General features: G+C 37.0%; 1 protein-coding gene across 1 annotated transcript in view; it reads left to right on the plus strand.

The window, feature by feature from the left end:
- The window catches only part of LOC5571581 (homeobox protein SIX1), a 122,274-nt gene that overhangs the window by 34,785 nt on the left and 69,263 nt on the right, over positions 1-18,226 (plus strand). Inside the window, exon 2 of the mRNA XM_021851808.1 lies at positions 3,547-3,757. Coding sequence (XP_021707500.1) covers positions 3,547-3,757 — 211 coding nt within the window. The remainder of the gene's footprint in view (positions 1-3,546; positions 3,758-18,226) is intronic.

Consider the following 18,226-nt stretch of genomic DNA (forward strand, 5'->3'; position numbering starts at 1 on the left):
TGTTCAAGATGAAAGATTGAATCATGTCAATGTGCTCTTGGATTAGGGATAATATCTTTTCAACATGCGATGATGATCTTATGCTTAGATGAGATTACAATGCCTGCTCAATAATCACAGAGGGATTTCCGGAAAAAAACAAAACGAATATTCGAAACTATCTTAGGAAGATTTCTAGAAACAATAAAGCAGGATTTCCGTAAGAATTAAACAAGGATTTCTTGAAGTGGTCCAGTAGGATTTCCAAACAATTTCAGAGGAATTTTCAGAAGTTCAGAAAAAATTTGGAGGGATTTGCATTATAAAGATTTCCAAACAAAATTCCCGAGAGATATCTGGCCATAATGGTCAAACATTCAGATTACTAAATACGAAATGTAAAAATACTTCTTTCTATCAAACAAGATACAAAGGAACTATAAAAACATTTTTTTTAGTATTTCCAATTTTACGGATGTTCCGGGTTAGTTACGGAACCATAAAATAACCGTAATGGTCAAACATTCAGATTACTAAATACGAATTGTAAGAATACTTCTTTCTAATCAACAAGAGACAAAGGAACTATCAGTACATATTATTTTAATACTTACAATTTTACGGATGTTCCGGGTTAGTTCCGGAACCATGAAATGGCCATAATGGTCAATAATTCATATCACTAAATCCGCCATGCAAGAATATTGTCGTGTGCTGTTCCGCAGCAAAACGAAATCATGACAGTTTATATCAGTTCCAATAATTCTACTTGCCGTAAGGAACTCAGGATGGTTCCAGGGCTCTAGGTGGCTAGGGCGAAGACTCCGGTCAATGGGACCGCCACCAATCGATTCAGCAGCCTTTTTCCGATCTAGAATGGTCAAAATCATTTCCTGAAACCATTACCCAGCTGAGATATTGCATTTAGTCGCGTTTTGGAGCCCAATTTTCTCACTGTGCACCGCTACAGTAAGGGCCCTACTTAGCGTCAACGAGTCGACCAGTGCAGTAGTAAGGAGGAGAGGAGAAAGGTTGTCTACCATCCAACAGCAGTTCTGTGAAGAGTAAAAATAAATCGGCAAATTTACGATGTAGAATCGGTTAATAAAAGTGTTTCTGTGTTTAGATGCGTAGTGTCTAGCCTAAAATTGTGCGGAAAGTGAAGTTTTCTACGAAAAAAGTGTTTTACGTGGCTGAAGTTTAAAAATTAAATTTGTGTTACTTGATGAAAACAGCCATTAGCATGCTTTTCTCTTTGGGAGAACGGTGTGGAAGCGATTGCTATGTAACCGTGAGAGTGTTCAGAGTTCAATATGTGTGCGTTATGAATGAAAATCATTATTTTCGTCATCAACAAGAGCTTGAATAAGGCATGAAGATGCAGTAGCATAAATCTGTGATTTTTTTTGAAAATATGATTGGATGAATTCGAGTGATATTTTGAAAATCAGATTGCGGTATGCTGGTGAAGGCAGTTGAGGTTCATTTCAATGGGTTAGCAGCAGAATGGAGCCTCTCAAGTATTGTTGCAGGGTAATGTTGGCGAATAGTTTGTACTAATAACACTCACACTGGTAATAAGGAATGTATAGCTACAAACCGTAAGTAACAAAGATGAATGAAAAGAGTGATTGAACGGGTTCCACAGCCACCAGTAAAGTGTCTCTGAGTGTGCGTTTCTCTATCACATTTCTACATGTACATGTGGGTGGGGAATGGTTCGATGTGAGGTTTAGAACGGGGGATGCAATATACAGTGGTATGTGGCGATTAATTTCTTTTCATTCAGATCAAGTACTGAAAGTAACTAAACATTATATCGTTTTGTTGGTGGATTATATGTAAAGTGCTTGGTGCTTAAGTGTTAATTAGTTCAGGAGATATTGGCCATCGAATTGCTGTATTTGTTCGGGATTTATGCAATGAGAGTGATGGTTTTTGTGTGTTAGTGGCCAGTTTTAGACCGTGTTGATAAGTGATAATGATGTGTATTAGAATTAATTATGCCAAGTGATTCGATACGATACATAATAATTTGCCATGTTCTTCTCGGTTTCTGACAATTAGGTCGGTAGATTTTATTTCAATGACTGCTGCCGATGCTTTGGCAGAGAGAAGTGTGTCTTTATTTTGTACATAGGCGCGTAAGTTTCGGAAGAAGAATCATAAATGCAACAGTGACAGCTTGAGAGGATTTTTTTTATCGTCGTGGCTATAATTGGGCTACTAGTTGGTCGACGAAATGGTTCAAACGGGTTGTAGAAAACTTTACAAGGATACAAAAACGGTGAGATCTATTCAAAACGGATTATATTGGTGTAAATTTCTATTATTATATACTTATTTTGGGTTGGATGGGACCATCAGGGCACCCGAATGAAGCGGTTTGGACAGGGAGCTTGGGACTGCATCCTCCCTGTTGTTAACATTTCGTGGATTGAGGGCGGGCTCACCGACCCCATCTATTGGGAGTATTCTGTCAATCGAGAACTCGATTTTACAGTTGTTTGTGAAAACTTTCTTCTGGAAGGAGATTCTCTTCCCCTGCCGCGGGTTTCGTGCAAGTGTCTCTGCTTGCGGGTCCGCACATCCATTTTTGGCCCTTCATACAGAAGACTGAATGCTCACAAATAACAGTACAATCTTGATCAAATCGCTTTTCAGATTACTCCAGTGCTATAGGCAGATGCCTTGCTACAATAGATGATAGAATCTTATCATCATCATCATCATTATAAATGGAAATATTTTCTTCTTCTCCCTATTCGTCTATAATCATGGATTCAAATTTTACTTCACATTTAAATATTTGAATGCCCCTTGTTTCAACAATGGAATTAGTTCAAGTTTCGAGAGCTTTGTTAATATAAAGTTTTCTTCACAAAGAAATATTCACATCAAGATTACTATCAATGTATGTTTCATATGTATTCCAGTTGGCACTTAGATAATTGAAAGTGAAGCTGATAGCATTGAGAATAGCTTCATGGTATATTCGAAATGTAACAGGGACATGATTCATCACAAGTTCAGCGAGTGTACACGGGTTGCTCCTGCGTGGGCAGCCACTCAACGTAAAATTTCTTCAGTTATTGGCGGTTGGGGTCATCTTAGCTTCGAAGACTTCATCATCCCAGTTCTACCAAGCATTGAACTTTCAAAGCGAATTATTACACTCAAACTTTTTGCATTGTACATCTCTCACGTTAATAAAACCAACGGTAGAATAGATGTAGCAGTATTAGAATTCTTGATGAATTGTGAAGTTATCTAATTATGTAAAATAATTACTTTTACTCTTTCATAATCAATAAAGCATACTAAATTTTTACAAAAAAATGAATAAAACACTTCTGTACATTTTTCATGCAGTGACCCCAAACTTTTGCACGAGAGTGTAAATGCATGCGTCACCTCGATTCGCGCGTTGTTTGGAACTCGGCAGTAGCGGCAATTGACGCGTGAGAAACGCACTCCGTTGAACTTTTTGAACACTGCGGATGGAATGTGATGATTTGTGATTAATCGGTCAATTTCGCCGTTTTACTTCTCCTATCTCCCCTACAGGTTCTACAGCAAGCGGGCAATATCGAACGTCTGGGACGGTTTCTGTGGTCATTGCCCCAGTGCGACAAGCTGCAGTTGAATGAATCCGTGCTCAAAGCCAAAGCCGTGGTGGCGTTTCACCGGGGGAACTTCAAGGAGCTGTATCGGTTACTGGAGCACCACCAATACGCACCGCACAATCACGCCAAACTGCAAGCCCTGTGGCTGAAAGGTGAGTGGAGTGCATCTATTGTTGGGGGGGTGCAGTTTTTGGTTATTTGGATACACTATGGATAATGAATGGGGGCCTTCCTTAGCCGAGTGGTTTGAGTCCGCGGCTACATAGCAAAGTCATGCTAAAGGTGTCTGGGTTCGATTCCCGGTCGGTCCAGGATCTTTTCGTAATGGTAATTTCTCTGGGCATAGAGTATCATCGTACCTGCCACACGATATATGAATGCGAAAATGGCAACTTTGGCAAAGAAAGCTCTCAGTTAATAACTGAAGTGGTCATTGAACACTAAGCCGAGCAGCAGGCTCTACCCCAGTGAGGACGTAATGCCTAGATGAAGAAGATCATTTTTAAGCTTGTGTATCGGTCTCCCCATCCCAAAATTGAATCAGCGCGGTACTGGACTAGAAGCCTAAAAAAATCTACCAGTCCTTAGAAGTCATGGCGGAAGACGATGGTAAGAAATTGATAATTGATCATCCTGTAAAAAAAACTTCACTGCAGGAAAAGGGGAAGGAATAACGTGCGTTTGCATGTGTTTGTCTGCCTTCTAGTCTGGCTGAATCAACCAAGTAAGGTCACCAGAAAAAAAAAAGAAGGATTAAAGCTTATGTTCAGGTTGAAGTGGCGAACAAGTGGCTGGCTCGGTTAAATCGACCACCAACCAGTTTAGACTTCATCAGAAGAGACGACTCTCGGAGCGGCGGTAATTGAATCAAGATTATTAACCCATCATCGTCTCCCTCGTTCTGAAAGGATCGGTTTTGATTTTATGATGTGTGGTAAAATAAACACAACTCTCAACATCATCCGACGGTGAATGCGAAACGGAAGCCTCCGTGTGCGCACATGAAGTGGAGATGACATGCATGAATGTTAATTAAAATGAAGCCTCACGAAGACGTCTGCATGACAAGGACGATGAAAGAAGATTTTGGAAAGTGCAGAAGCAATATGAGATTCATTTAACGATTTAATAATTAGGAAAGTAATTCCGTCAATTGCGTTGTTATTGTAAATGCACCCCAACCTCTTTTTACGACCGTTATCGGGGGCTCGTAAAAAGAATCGGTCATAAAAAATCAGGGTTATAATTATATTTGAAAAAAATTGTCATTCAAGTTTTCATATTTTGGTAATAGATGGCAACACTGCTCGATTGTCATCAAAAGAGTCAATTACACAGCGTAACAAAAATGACATTTTTGCGTGTCTCAAGGATCAAATTATGTGTCTCTAGTAGATTTGGGGTTGCTAAATCTGGTGCCATTCTCAGAAATGTTCCAGCACGTCACAATTTTTAGCTACAGGTCGCCAAAGTTGTATAAAACAAAGGTTTTATTAATGTTTACATGAAATTTAAGATACAATTTATCATAATTGTTTGTTAGCTAATAAATCAAACATGCAAAATAGAACTTGAACTTTCATTCCAGACATAATTTGATTGAAATTTCTCGATTAAATTTCGATTAAACCGATTTTTTCAACATGCGTGCAGTCTTCATACAAAATTCTTCGTTTCTTTTATATGGCAAAATACAACAATTCTCTAAACCATCAAAAAATAACTTTTCCGTATCAAAAGTATTACATACTTCGATGATAAGTATTGTTATACACATAAAGTTTGAATTCTGTGGCAAATTAAGCCAATATATTACCTTACAAGCTGGCAAACTTGCATGCAAGTTGGCTGAAATAGTCATTTTTTGCATTTTCAACAGTGAATATCTCGAAAACTAGACGTGCTATGAAATTTCTGAAAACGGCAATGGATTCAGCAACCCTGAATTAAGTGAATAGCGGTATTTTGGTGCTGGAGACAAAAACGTGTTCCGCAGTGTTATATGGGGGTGTGATATGCAGACTGCAGATACCAATAAATTTTAAACATAGCGATACCGATTGTTCACCAAAGTTGAAGGAAATGTTGCGTATCATACAGTCGACCGAAGCTCAAATGTTCATGTGGCTGGCAACACTGTATAAGAAGAATAAAGAAAAGATCAAAATCATACAACTTGAGCGGAATAGAAAAATAGAATGCTTAGCAACATTGCAATAGTCTTCAACTGTAATCCAGTTTTTCATGAAGGGTTCAAAATTTTGTCGTAGCTGGCAACACTGCTCAAGAAAAATTCCGCCACCAGGTAGTGCTAGTGAGCATGAAACATTTGCTTGCGGATATCTCAGGATCCTGACCACTTAGAAAGATAGCGTATTCGGAAAAAAAATGATTATTCTAGCGAAGAGGTTCGAGATTTTGCCGTTAGGTGACACAAGTGAGCATAAAATTTTTGTTTTACGAATATCTTAGGTTCCTGACTACTTGAAAAAATGGCGCCTTTGGCATACTTGTCCAGTAAGTCAAGGGTTATCATTTTTGGAGCCATGCAATTCAATAGAATAGACAGGCTTTGGAAAATTTAACGATCATTGACACACGAGTCATAATTTCATCCCAGTTATCTGCCTGCATTCATAGAACATGCATGACACTTATCGTTCGTGGAAGATAACGAACCATGAACGAAAACAAGATATACACACACCACCCACTGTTTAGCGCCGATCACTGTGTGTCAACACTTGTAACATTCGCTGACCCACTCTCATTCAAACGGTTTCCGTATGAAAACAAACCTAATACATGCGTGTGCAGGAAAGAGAAAGGTAATTAACCCGTATGCTACAGGGCTGACATACAAAACTCAAATTGCTCGTATTTGAGCATAACTCAATATTTTTGATGAAATTTTGAAGATTGCTTCGCTATTAGTTGTAGTTTTATGAGTAATGGAAAAGTATACATTCGGATTATTGTTGACAAAGTTATTCCAGAACATCTCTGCACAGACAAACAGACGTCACACTCTCATCATTGTCCATCGACCACCTTTTTAACGGTCGAATCAAAAATATGGTAGGTGGTCAATCCACCACCCGCAGCGCTCACATCGTTATTGTTCGCGTTCGACGTTTACACACTACCGCCATCTGTTGGTCCGTCGGCCAAACACACTAATTTTAGCATTGGGCGTACATGTCCTCGTGACTATGATTTTGATCGAGATTTGTTCTAAGTGTTACGTCTGTTTGTCTGTGATCTCTGGGTCAGATAGGGTAAAAATCACATAAACTTATTTTTAGAGCTCATTCATCGTTTGGAAACTAAACTTTTTCGTACAAAAAGTGTACAGACCAGTTATTTGCAATAAGCAACGATACACTAGGGGATTTAGACATGTATAATTAATCTAGAATAATGCTAAGGCCTCCAAAAAATTATGAAGTTTTGACCATGATCTACACAGGTTTATACATTATTTTAAGCGATTGATGTCTACGTTTAGTGGTTTACAGCACTTACTAAGCCTTAACAGATGTGTCCACAAATTTTGATAAGATATTGGATATTAGAAGTCATCCAAATCGACCTGGAGTTCAGGTCCTTTTGATCTTTCAATCTCACCCAATCCTCGTTAAACATTCTTATTCCTTTCCATTAAGCTTCGTATGGCTCGGAAAGTGTACTGCCGTTATACGCATAGTTGTTCCATGTTCTTAAATATGTACGCAACCAATGAAAAAGCGTTTAAAGATTATATAACATTCATGTGTCGTCCAGGGCCGGATTTACAAATGTGGGGGCCCTGGGGCCATTGTCTTGTGGGGGCCCTTTTCTGTTGATACATTAGAATAGCTTGGATATTTTTAATGTTTTAGTAAGGTATTTATTATCAGAGGTCATGTTTATACATTTACAGGTTAAATTCAATGTTTTTAAGGCTTCGTCAACAATGATTTTTTTTTATGATTCCTTTCTTTCCTTAATTCAAATAATGCCTATCCTATTCCTGTCGAATATGAACATGGATATTGAAGTACACAGCAAAAAATTCTCAAATTTACATGACACGTAATTCTTTATGATAATCATGTAAAGCGAGTTGCAACTGAACATTCAACGATAATTAATTTAAACTGTCTCATTGCATTCGATAATGCTTGCAAACTTGAGTGAAACTGAAACATTTCATGATCTTCCATCCAACATTCGCCAATGTTGCATGCTTTCTTGCATCTTGAAAGTGAAATTGCAAACAAGAATTCTCAGTTTACATGATTCTACGATGAATATTCTGTCAAAAATAATGCACATGGATGGATCGACGGCTTGTCATTTGATGTGCATTATTTATGATTGAATTTTCAGCGTGAAAATCATGTAAACCGTGCCGTTTTGCATGCAACATTCTTCGAGAGAAGACGTTTCGCGTTCAATATTAAGGATTTTGGTAACAATGTTGTATGTAATAGATGTGTTTATAGGTTTTATCATTGAATAATACATGAGAAATGGCTTTGCATGATTGAGGCTACACACCAAAAAAATCTTAGATTTACACGTAACGTAATATTAGCCTCCATCATGCAAAGCCATTTCTCATGTATTATTCAATGATAAAACCTATAAACACATCTATTATATACAACATTGTTACCAAAATCCTTAATATTGAACGCGAAACGTCTTCTCTCGAAGAATGTTGCATGCAAAACGGCTCGGTTTACATGATTTTCACGCTTAAAATTCAATCATAAATAATGCACATGGAATGACAAGCCGTCGATCCATCCATGTGCATTATTTTTGGCAGAATATTCAGCGTAGAATCATGTAAACTGAGCGATCTTGTTTGCAATTTCACTTTCAAGATGCAAGAGAGCATGCAACATTGGCGAATGTTGGATGGAAGATCATGAAATGTTTCAGTTTCACTCAAGTTTGCAAGCATTATCGAATGCAATGAGACAGTTTACATTAATTATCGTTGAATGTTCAGTTGCAACTCGTTTTACATGATTATCATAAAGAATTACGTGCCATGTAAATTTGAGAATTTTTTGCTGTGTAATATTACGTTACGTGTAAATCTAAGATTTTTTTGGTGTGTGGCTTTGCATGATTGAGGCTAATATTACGTTACGTGTAAATCTAAGATTTTTTTGGTGTGTAGTTGAAAATACAGATTTATTCTACAGTTTTGAGAAGAAGAAATCGATTTAGGGCTGGAAGCAGGTCTTTTTCTAGAAGCTTGTTTTTTTTATTTAAATGCAAGTTTATAAAAAGTCTCTATTTCTACACATCAAAAAATCTTAGATTTACACGTTACGTAATATTAGCCTCAATCATGCAAAGCCATTTCTCATGTATTATTCAATGATAAAACCTATAAACACATCTATTACATACAACATTGTTACCAAAATCCTTAATATTGAACGCGAAACGTCTTCTCTCGAAGAATGTTGCATGCAAAACGGCACGGTTTACATGATTTTCACGCTGAAAATTCAATCATAGATAATGCACATCAAATGACAAGCCGTCGATCCATCCATGTGCATTATTTTTGACAGAATATTCATCGTACAATCATGTAAACCGAGAATTCTTGTTTGCAATTTCACTTTCAAGATGCAAGAAAGCATGCAACATTGGCGAATGTTGGATGGAAGATCATGAAATGTTTCAGTTTCACTCAAGTTTGCAAGCATTATCGAATGCAATGAGACAGTTTACATTAATTATCGTTGAATGTTCAGTTGCAACTCGTTTTACATGATTATCATAAAGAATTACGTGCCATGTAAATTTGAGAAGTTTTTGCTGTGTAGCTTTAATCATGCAAAGCCATTTCTCATGTATTAATCAATGATAAAACCTACAAATACATCTATTATATCCAACATTGCTATCAAAATCCTTAATATTGTACACGAAACGTTTTCTCTTAAAGAATGTTGCATGCAAAACGGCACGGTTTACATGATTTTCACGCTGAAAATCCAATCATAAATAATGCACATCAAATGACAAGCCGTCGATTCATCCATGTGCATTATATATGTCAGAATATTCAGCGTAGAATCATGTAAACCGAGCATTCTTGTTTGCAATTTTACTTTCTAGATGCAAGAAAGCATGCAATATTGGCGAATGGTGGATAGAAGATCATGAAATGTTTCAGTTTCACTCAAGATTGCAAGCATTTTCGAATGCAATGAGACAGTTTACATTATTTACCGTTGAATTTTCTGTTATAACTCGTTTTACACGACTTTCATAAAACTTTCCGTGTTGCGTAAATATAAGATTTTTTTGCTGTGTAATGGAAGGTCTTTAAGGTGATTATAGAACAAAGCCACACCTCAAAATTTCAAGAGCACAAGACTTGAGAACCAAACAGCGCTCCACGTTGAAATTTTATCCCATTGGTCACCACCAGCAAGCAAGTAATTTGATTAATTTTCAACGCGAACTGTTGTCAGATTTTTCAGTCTTGTGAACTTGAAAATTCAAAGTTTGGCTTCGTTCTATAATCACCTTAAGATCTCTAGTTTAATCAAAAGAGTATTTTTTTTTTTTTGGTGGCAGTAAATCCTGATGCCAAATTCGACAGGCTCTAGAAAAATTTAGAAGACTTTGACGTGGCTAATCAGCAGATTTTCTTCAAGAATTTCATCTCACATGACTCGAGGAAAAACTTGAAGAAATCTTTTAGTGGTCTGTTCACATATATCATCTGGATTATTTCAAGGGCTCCGACAGGGATCGTTCTAGAAATTATTTTAAAGAATAATTTATCGTTTCTCCTAGAAATTCTTCCAGTGATTTTTCAAGGGATGCTTAGAGGATTTTCTCTAAAATTTACTCCAGGAAATCCTTGAGCACTCCAACGATATTACCTCTAGTGTTTTTTTTTTCAGAGAAGACTATACTAGGAGTTCCTCCAGATTCGTTTTTCACTGATCCTTCAATCGAATTCTCCAGTCATTACCATAGGAGATGTTACATATTTTTTATAGATGTTCTAAACGTAAATCTTGCAGAATATACCAAAAAAATCAATGGAAAATCGATCACCGGAAATTTTTTCGGGATTTAGGCTTTCCTTGAAAAATATCTGAGAATATTCGGAGAAATTCCTGATAGAACCTGCAAGGTAATTTGTTATGGTTATCCTTGGAAAAATATAGGATATATTCTTGAGAAATCCGAAACAAACTGCTTGGATTGGAATTATTGGAGGAATTCCACGGAAATAATCACTTAATGATTTTTTGGAGAAATCTTCGGAATTATCTCTAAATCTTCAGCTCTGAACACCTAAATTCTCAAGAAGTTTTTAGAGAAAATCATGAAAAAAAAACAATTGGTAACACGAGCAGTAATACTGTCGAAATGTCACGCGGAAATACAAAAAAAAAGGGGAAATGTCTTGGAAAATTCTATGATGAAGAATCAAACTCTTGTCTTCTGGTTCTTAGAAGATTACGTTTTGTTTTTGTGTTTTTTTTTTTGTCCATCTCGGTCTCTTTTTGTTTCCTGTCTAGTCTCTTCTTGGTCTCATTCTACAAGCTAGATGTCTCTAAAGTTCCTTCATTCAAGGCACTTAAACGCTACCAGCTATGCAGTGAGATCGAAGAGTAATTTTTCAAATTAATATATTAATACTTAAGTTATATTACTTAATCTGCAGATCTATAAATTACATTCAAACCTAGTACTAAACTTCGTTGAGAAAGCTTTCGTAACAGTTGGAAAAGTGACGTTAGAAAATCGTTATTAACTAAGGCAAAAGGATGGCATTCTACTTGTTTATCCAACTCATTTTCGAATCTTCTTGTTTCTCATGAAGTTAATAAAATTCCATTATGAATGTTCTGATATTTTGTTCTATTCGCCCACCATTCCGAATTTCTTACAATAAAATTGAATCTTTCAAATCATATGAAACGATTCAAAAAAGTATGTGCTTTTGCATTGATTCTAATTATTCGTAAAAGTTTAACTACAAATATGTTAGTCAAAATTTGTGGGGCCCCTAAAATGTGGGGGCCCGGGGGCCATGGCCCCTTCGGCCCCCCCATAAATGCGGCCCTGTGTGTCTTATAGCCCATGTTTGCGATAAATCTAAATGAAATTTTTGCAATAGTACGAAGTATAGCGTGTTCACTAGAATCAAGAGTTTGTATTTTGGGAAATGTAAATTTAGCTACGAATTTCAAATTGTTCATGCCAAAAAATACGGGGTTTTGGGTGAATTTCTACGCACAACATTCCAACTGATAGTAGTGATCTATTATGTGCCAAGCTTACTGATGACCGTTTTTACGAATATATGGTACCGAATTTAGAGGATGTTTATTAGAGTGGTTCAAAATTTGATTTTGCTCCACACCGCTCATTCGATTCAAGATCAAATTCTGAGTGTCTTCCCAGAATTTGAGCTCATTCGAATGAAAATTGAGACTGCACAAGCTCTTAAAAGTTTATATGGGAATTACTATGGGAAAAACAAGCAAATAATTCAATCAGTCATAATGTTAGCCCTTGTGCTCTTGGGGATTATAAATACATTGATAATGTAAGATAAATTCATCAGCTACAACTTTGCCGAAGACCGTTTTCAAATCGGACGTCTCAGAAACTCATAGCAAGTTTGTATCTTTTCAGTCTACATTTAAGATATTGTAAATCTTGTCATCAGAGTAATTTAAAAATCATACACACTTAGAAAATATCACCGACTCCGGTAATTTTTTTACCGAAATATAAACCGCTGAGCGCTCGGTAATGCTTTCGGTAAAGTTAAGAATTACTGAACAATCTGTAATTTCAATCAACACACAGCTGTCAAAAAATTACAATATGTTCGTTAACTATTACCGAACAAAATGTTAAATGAATTACCGAACGCAATGTTTGTAACAGCAGGCAGAATCGGATCACCGAAAAAATAAAAACAATGCAGTCCATATTGAAATCAAATGCAACAAATCGATTTATTTTACTAATTCTGCTGCTTTGTGTAAATGGAGGCAGGAAATTAAACATCATCAGCAGGCTCAGGTGGGACATTGAACGCCAATTTTAGCTGTTCACCCCTTATGAAGAAAACCGCCACCGTTTCCGTCATGGGTGGTCATGCTCGTTAGGGATCGTTCAAATATTACGTAACGCAATAGGGGGAGGGAGGGGGTCTTACATGTTGTTGCGGTCCATACAAATATTTAAAATTTTCCATACAAAAGCTGTTAGGAGAGGGGGAACGTACATTTTCAGTTGTATACTACAAAGAAAACATTTTATACCATCTTAAAAATAAGCTTCACGGTAGAAACCCTCAGGTCATACTTACAGAAAATACGTACTAGTCACTCATCCCGCTGCTGTAGTTTTTGGAAAAACAGATGCAATATCGTGATGATTAGCACTTAGAAATGTAGAAACAAATATGGCGGCCTCAGAAATTTCAGATTACCATTCGTTCGGTAAAGCATTGAGCACTATGAACTGAAGTACCGGAAAAAATTACAGCCTTCGGCGAATCAAAACGATTTACAGTTTTTTCGGTAAAAAAACGACGGTATCGATAAAAGCGAAGTAGTATTGTTTTTATTTTTTTTTATTTTTTCAAGGTTGTTCGGTAAATCTCGTTGGTCATACCGAAACCTCAGTTAAATATTTATTTACAGTACGTTTCCGGTTAGAAAATTTACCGAACAACGAGAAAAAATCTAAGTGTGTAGTACAACCAATATGCTCATAAACAATTTATTTGGCCTACAATGGAATTTTATGATCAATTATGGATATATTAAAAACATCTTGTTTGATTAATAAGTCAAGCTGTATACCGAAATGTTTGCACACTACTTCAGTGTGTTCTGAAGACCTTAAGAGTAACAATCTTCATAGTAGTACACTTTCTGAGCCATATGATGCTTTATGGGTAGAAATGAGAATGTTTCACAAGCATTGGGTGTGTATAGACTGTAGTAGATTTTGTAGATTAAAAGGACCTGAACTCCAGAACTATTTGCATAACTTCCAATATCCAACATCTTTCCAAAGTTTGTAGACACGTCTGTTAAAGCTTAATAAGTTCTTTAAACCACTAAACTTAGACATTACTCGCAAACAATAATTTATGAACCTGTGTAGATAATGGCCAAAATTTCATAATGTTCTGGAGGCCTTAGCATTATTCTAGGTTAATTATACATTTCTAAATTTTCTGGTGCATCGTAATTTATAACAGACAGCTGGTCTGTTAACTTTTTGTATGAAAACTTTTAGTTTTCAAATGATAAATGAGTTCTAAAATGAAGTTTATGTGATTTTTACCATACATGACCCAGAGATGTTCTGGAATAACGTTGTCAACAATAATCCGAATGTATACTTTTCTATTACTCATGAAACTACAACTAATAGTGAAGCAATCTTCAAAATTTCATTTAAAAATATTGAGTTATGCTCAAATACGAGCAATTTGAATTTTGTATGTCAGCCCCGTAGCCTACGGGTTAAACATCAGATTGTCTTATGCGTTGAAGAATACACAAACAAAATTTATAGTACTTTCGATGCTCAGCAGTTATTTTTGAGTATTTCGTAAAGTATTATATTTTGCTATAGAAGAAATGAAGAATTTTGTATGGAGACTGCAATCATGTTGAAAAAGTCGATTTAATATCAATTTAATCGTGCAATTGAAACCAAATATATATTATTATCCAGGTGTAAATTCTATTTCTCATGCTAGGTGGATTAGATCACTAAAAAGTTTGATAAATCATACTTTAAGAATATATTATTTTTGTTACGCTGCGTAATCGAGTAATGAATTGTATCCAAGCGGGTGTAATTTTTTAAAACGTGTGCTAAATTAAAACTTACTAAGAAGTACCTATTAAACAATTCAACATCTCTTAAAGCTCCAATCATATCCACGCCATCACCAGAGGAAACCGGTCGTCACCAAAAGCCACAAATAATAACGACTGTTCGGGTGGCCAAACGTATCACTCTCACTAACTTAGATGGGCTCGGCGTGATAACGGAGAATGGTTTCACCCGAGGGCCGAGAGGGGGGCGTCGTGAGGAGAAACGAACTGTTATAATAATAACAACGGAGACATTTCCACCGTCGAAGATATCCCGACGTAGATTCCGAGAAGTTTCGTTGTTTTACTGGGGTTTCTTCACATTACTCGCTGCATAGTGGGAAGAAACGAGCCCAAAGCTGCAAGTTTTAAAAGCCGCTGGTGCCAAATGTTATTATGTACCTACCTGTTTTCTGAAAAAAATTGCATTGATTGATGGATTAAATAAAAAAAATTGGGCAATTTTGAAGTTTGAGCGGTGCCAAATTCACTTGTTTCCATGGTCACGTAAATAACACGGCACCGTGCAAACGTCAAAAAGTCGCTAATCTTCTGACAAAATCAATATTTTTCACTATATTATGGCTATTGAGTAGCCATATTGGATTATATTTTGTATGTGTATACTATAATTATGCCCCATTTTTTTATGGTTCTTGCTGAGCCATGTTGAAGGTGTCTGGGTTCGATTCTCGGTTGGTCCAGGATCTTTTCATAAAAAAAAAACAATTTATATTTTAATAGAGTTTTATCGTACCTGCCACACAATATACGATTTCGAAAATGGCAACTTTGGCAAAGAAAGCTCTCGAAGAAGAAAATATGGCGAACAAAATGTTGCGATTTTGGGCCTGTCTTCGCCCACTGTGCGCTGGCATGGCGGCTGGCTGCTGCTGACTCAGAGATTTTGTGGTCTCGCTTCGCCCTCAAGCTCTTCTGGGTGACAACAAATCCCGCTGATCTCGCGGGATGCCCATCCAGGAGACCGAGGAGGGGTAGGAAGAACCGAGGCGCGTCGCACAGGGTATCAGATATCAATTTCATTTTATTATTCGTTTTGATAAACGTGCTGGCATTCGGCTGCCTGCCATGAAACTCGCATATCTACATAGTCCAGTCGGGCACTGTGTGGACCTCGAAACGTAATGACGATGCGTGGAGTTGTATGGTTATTCATGGCGGTGGTGGTCCCCCTCGTAGAGCTGTTAAAACACATCGTGATGTTATGCCAGTCAGAAAACGGCGGGAGGAAAGGGGCTCCGGTTGGGTTTGAAGCTTCACACAGATTTGATTGAAATACAATCGAGCGTAACCGTCTGGACATCTCCAACTGAAAATGTATGGACGCGTTGTGCGGTGTCCAGATCAAATTCGGATTAGCAGTTTTATGGCCACTCGAGTTCAAGTTTGTTGACAATTTAAATCCACGACTAAGCTCTAGCGTGTGCCATGGAGGAAATAATAATAAGTGAGTTTTCACCAAAAAAAATTTTTTCATACTACCATTACTTTCATTTTTTTATATTTAGGTGTTCTGTGTTAGACAACACTATCATCCTAATTTGGTAAAATTAAGCTTTTATTAACATTTTGTTAACAACACATTACATTTCATTTGCCATAGCAGTTCAGAATTTTTACAGATGAATTGATTTCACCTGATTATATATATGATCTATAGAAGAAAAAAAAACCTTTCAATTGCGGATGTTTCAAAACCATTTTCAAAATTTTATTTTGAATGCTCTGCAAAGATTTCTTCCTGATATTACAACCGCTAGTCTGTTTTGATACAGCATATAACATGGCTGGCCTTAAATTTTGTTTGAACATCAAAGCCTTGTTCTTAAGACAAAATTTCGATTTTCTGTAAATAAGTGGATACAGATCTTTGATACATTAGTTACATTTGGCCTGAATGCCCTCAATGTGGTTTTTGAAAGTTAAGTTTTTATCTACTTTAGCCTTAGATACTTAACTTCATCTGACCAATTTATTGGAACCCCTCTCATCGTGACAACATGTCTACTTGAAGGTTAAAGAGCTTTTGGTTTATGTGGGAAAATTATTAGTTGAGCTTTGGAAGCATTAGGAAAAATTTTCCATTTTTGCAAGTATGACAAACAATATCCAAACTTTTTTGCAATCGACTACAGATGACACGCAGGCTTCGTCCTTTGGCGGAGAAGCCTGTGTCATCCGCAAACATAGATTTTTGACACTCCTAAGGTAACTCAGGTAGGTAAGTCAGATATAAAAATATTGTAAAATATTGGCTCAAAAATGCTGCCTTGAGAAACAACAGCTCTTACAGGAAGTCTTTCAGACTTGGAGTTCTGATATCTCAATGTTACCTTTTTTGCCGCTGCCAGATTATTTGAAGCTTTATGTACACTATTTGTATGAATGGGCCATGTAAAATCAATAATCGCAAAAGTGACTTTTATGCAAAAACTGAACCTTTTCCTAAAACTGTGTAAGAATACTAAAAAAATAAAATGTATTACAGTCACCTCATAGTTATGGATCAACTAAGGGTCATTTTTTAGAATTTACAAAACAAAAACGCATGACGGCATGAGTTTTTTTTTATTTAATGTTTTTTTTTTCTTTATTAAAGAGATTTTTAGCCGAAGGCTAGTTCATCTCTATTCCGCTTTTTCTCGTCGAGGTTTACAATATTATTTTATATCGGTAATTTGTTTCTTCTGTAGTATAAGTAATCCAATATTCGTAAGACACACTAACTGTATTGATTCAATGCATAAGGCATGTCGCGTTTGTGAGGCAATTCAAAAGGACATAATCAGATATGACGATACAGGTCGGCGTCTTTTAGAAAACTGATGAGAGCTTCGATGGAAGGTGAATCGTTTCCAAGCGTGTTTCTGATACTGCCGCTGATGTTGTACTGGTCTCTGAGGAACGAATACTGTGGGCAAACGCATAAGAAATGCTCCACCGAAAAAGGGATGCTGCAAATTTTACGAAACCGAGAACCACCCATGTTGTACGAGACTCTAGTATGACCTGTACATAGGCGCGAGATTACTTGCTGGTCACGTAACTGTTCCAAATCTTTCCAAGTACCAATGTTTAGTTTGATTTTCCTTGTGAAGAGTAGCTCATTTCTGTTCCAGTCGAGCTGCCATTTGTTGAGAATAACTTTTTCGATCCACTTTTTAACATCGGGTAGAGGTGTTTTATTGGTGTGAAGTAATCCAGAGTGTCCTATACCAGCTAGATTATCGGCAATGCTGTTTCCGGCGATGCCACAGTGGCCAGGAACCCACATGAAAACTGTGTTTGGAGGGGAACGGCGAATAATCTCTTGGATCCATGCATGCTTAGGTGCTTGTGACTGTATAGCTGCTAGGACACTTGCGGAATCGGACAGAATAAGAAGTGGTTTAGTAGAAGGTGTGGTAACGGCTATCACAATGGCAGCTGCCTCAGCAGAAAAAATCGAGCATTGATTTAGAAGTCTAAGACTCACGTCCGATTCGCTGTCGTGAATTCCAATCCCGATTCCATAACGGGAAAGGGATCCGTCAGTATATCTATGCTGATAGTGACGGTATTTGGTGTTGAGGAGATCCAGGACCGTCTGATGAAGTTTCGATGAGTTTTCTCCCGCTCTAAAATGATTTTTGATCGAGTTATCAACTTTTAGGAACTTGCCAATCTTTGGCTCCATGCCAGTGAACTTTTGCCACTAGGGGGAGC

Source organism: Aedes aegypti, chromosome 3 (genome assembly GCF_002204515.2).
Source record: "Aedes aegypti strain LVP_AGWG chromosome 3, AaegL5.0 Primary Assembly, whole genome shotgun sequence".
Taxonomy (NCBI): domain Eukaryota; kingdom Metazoa; phylum Arthropoda; class Insecta; order Diptera; family Culicidae; genus Aedes; species Aedes aegypti.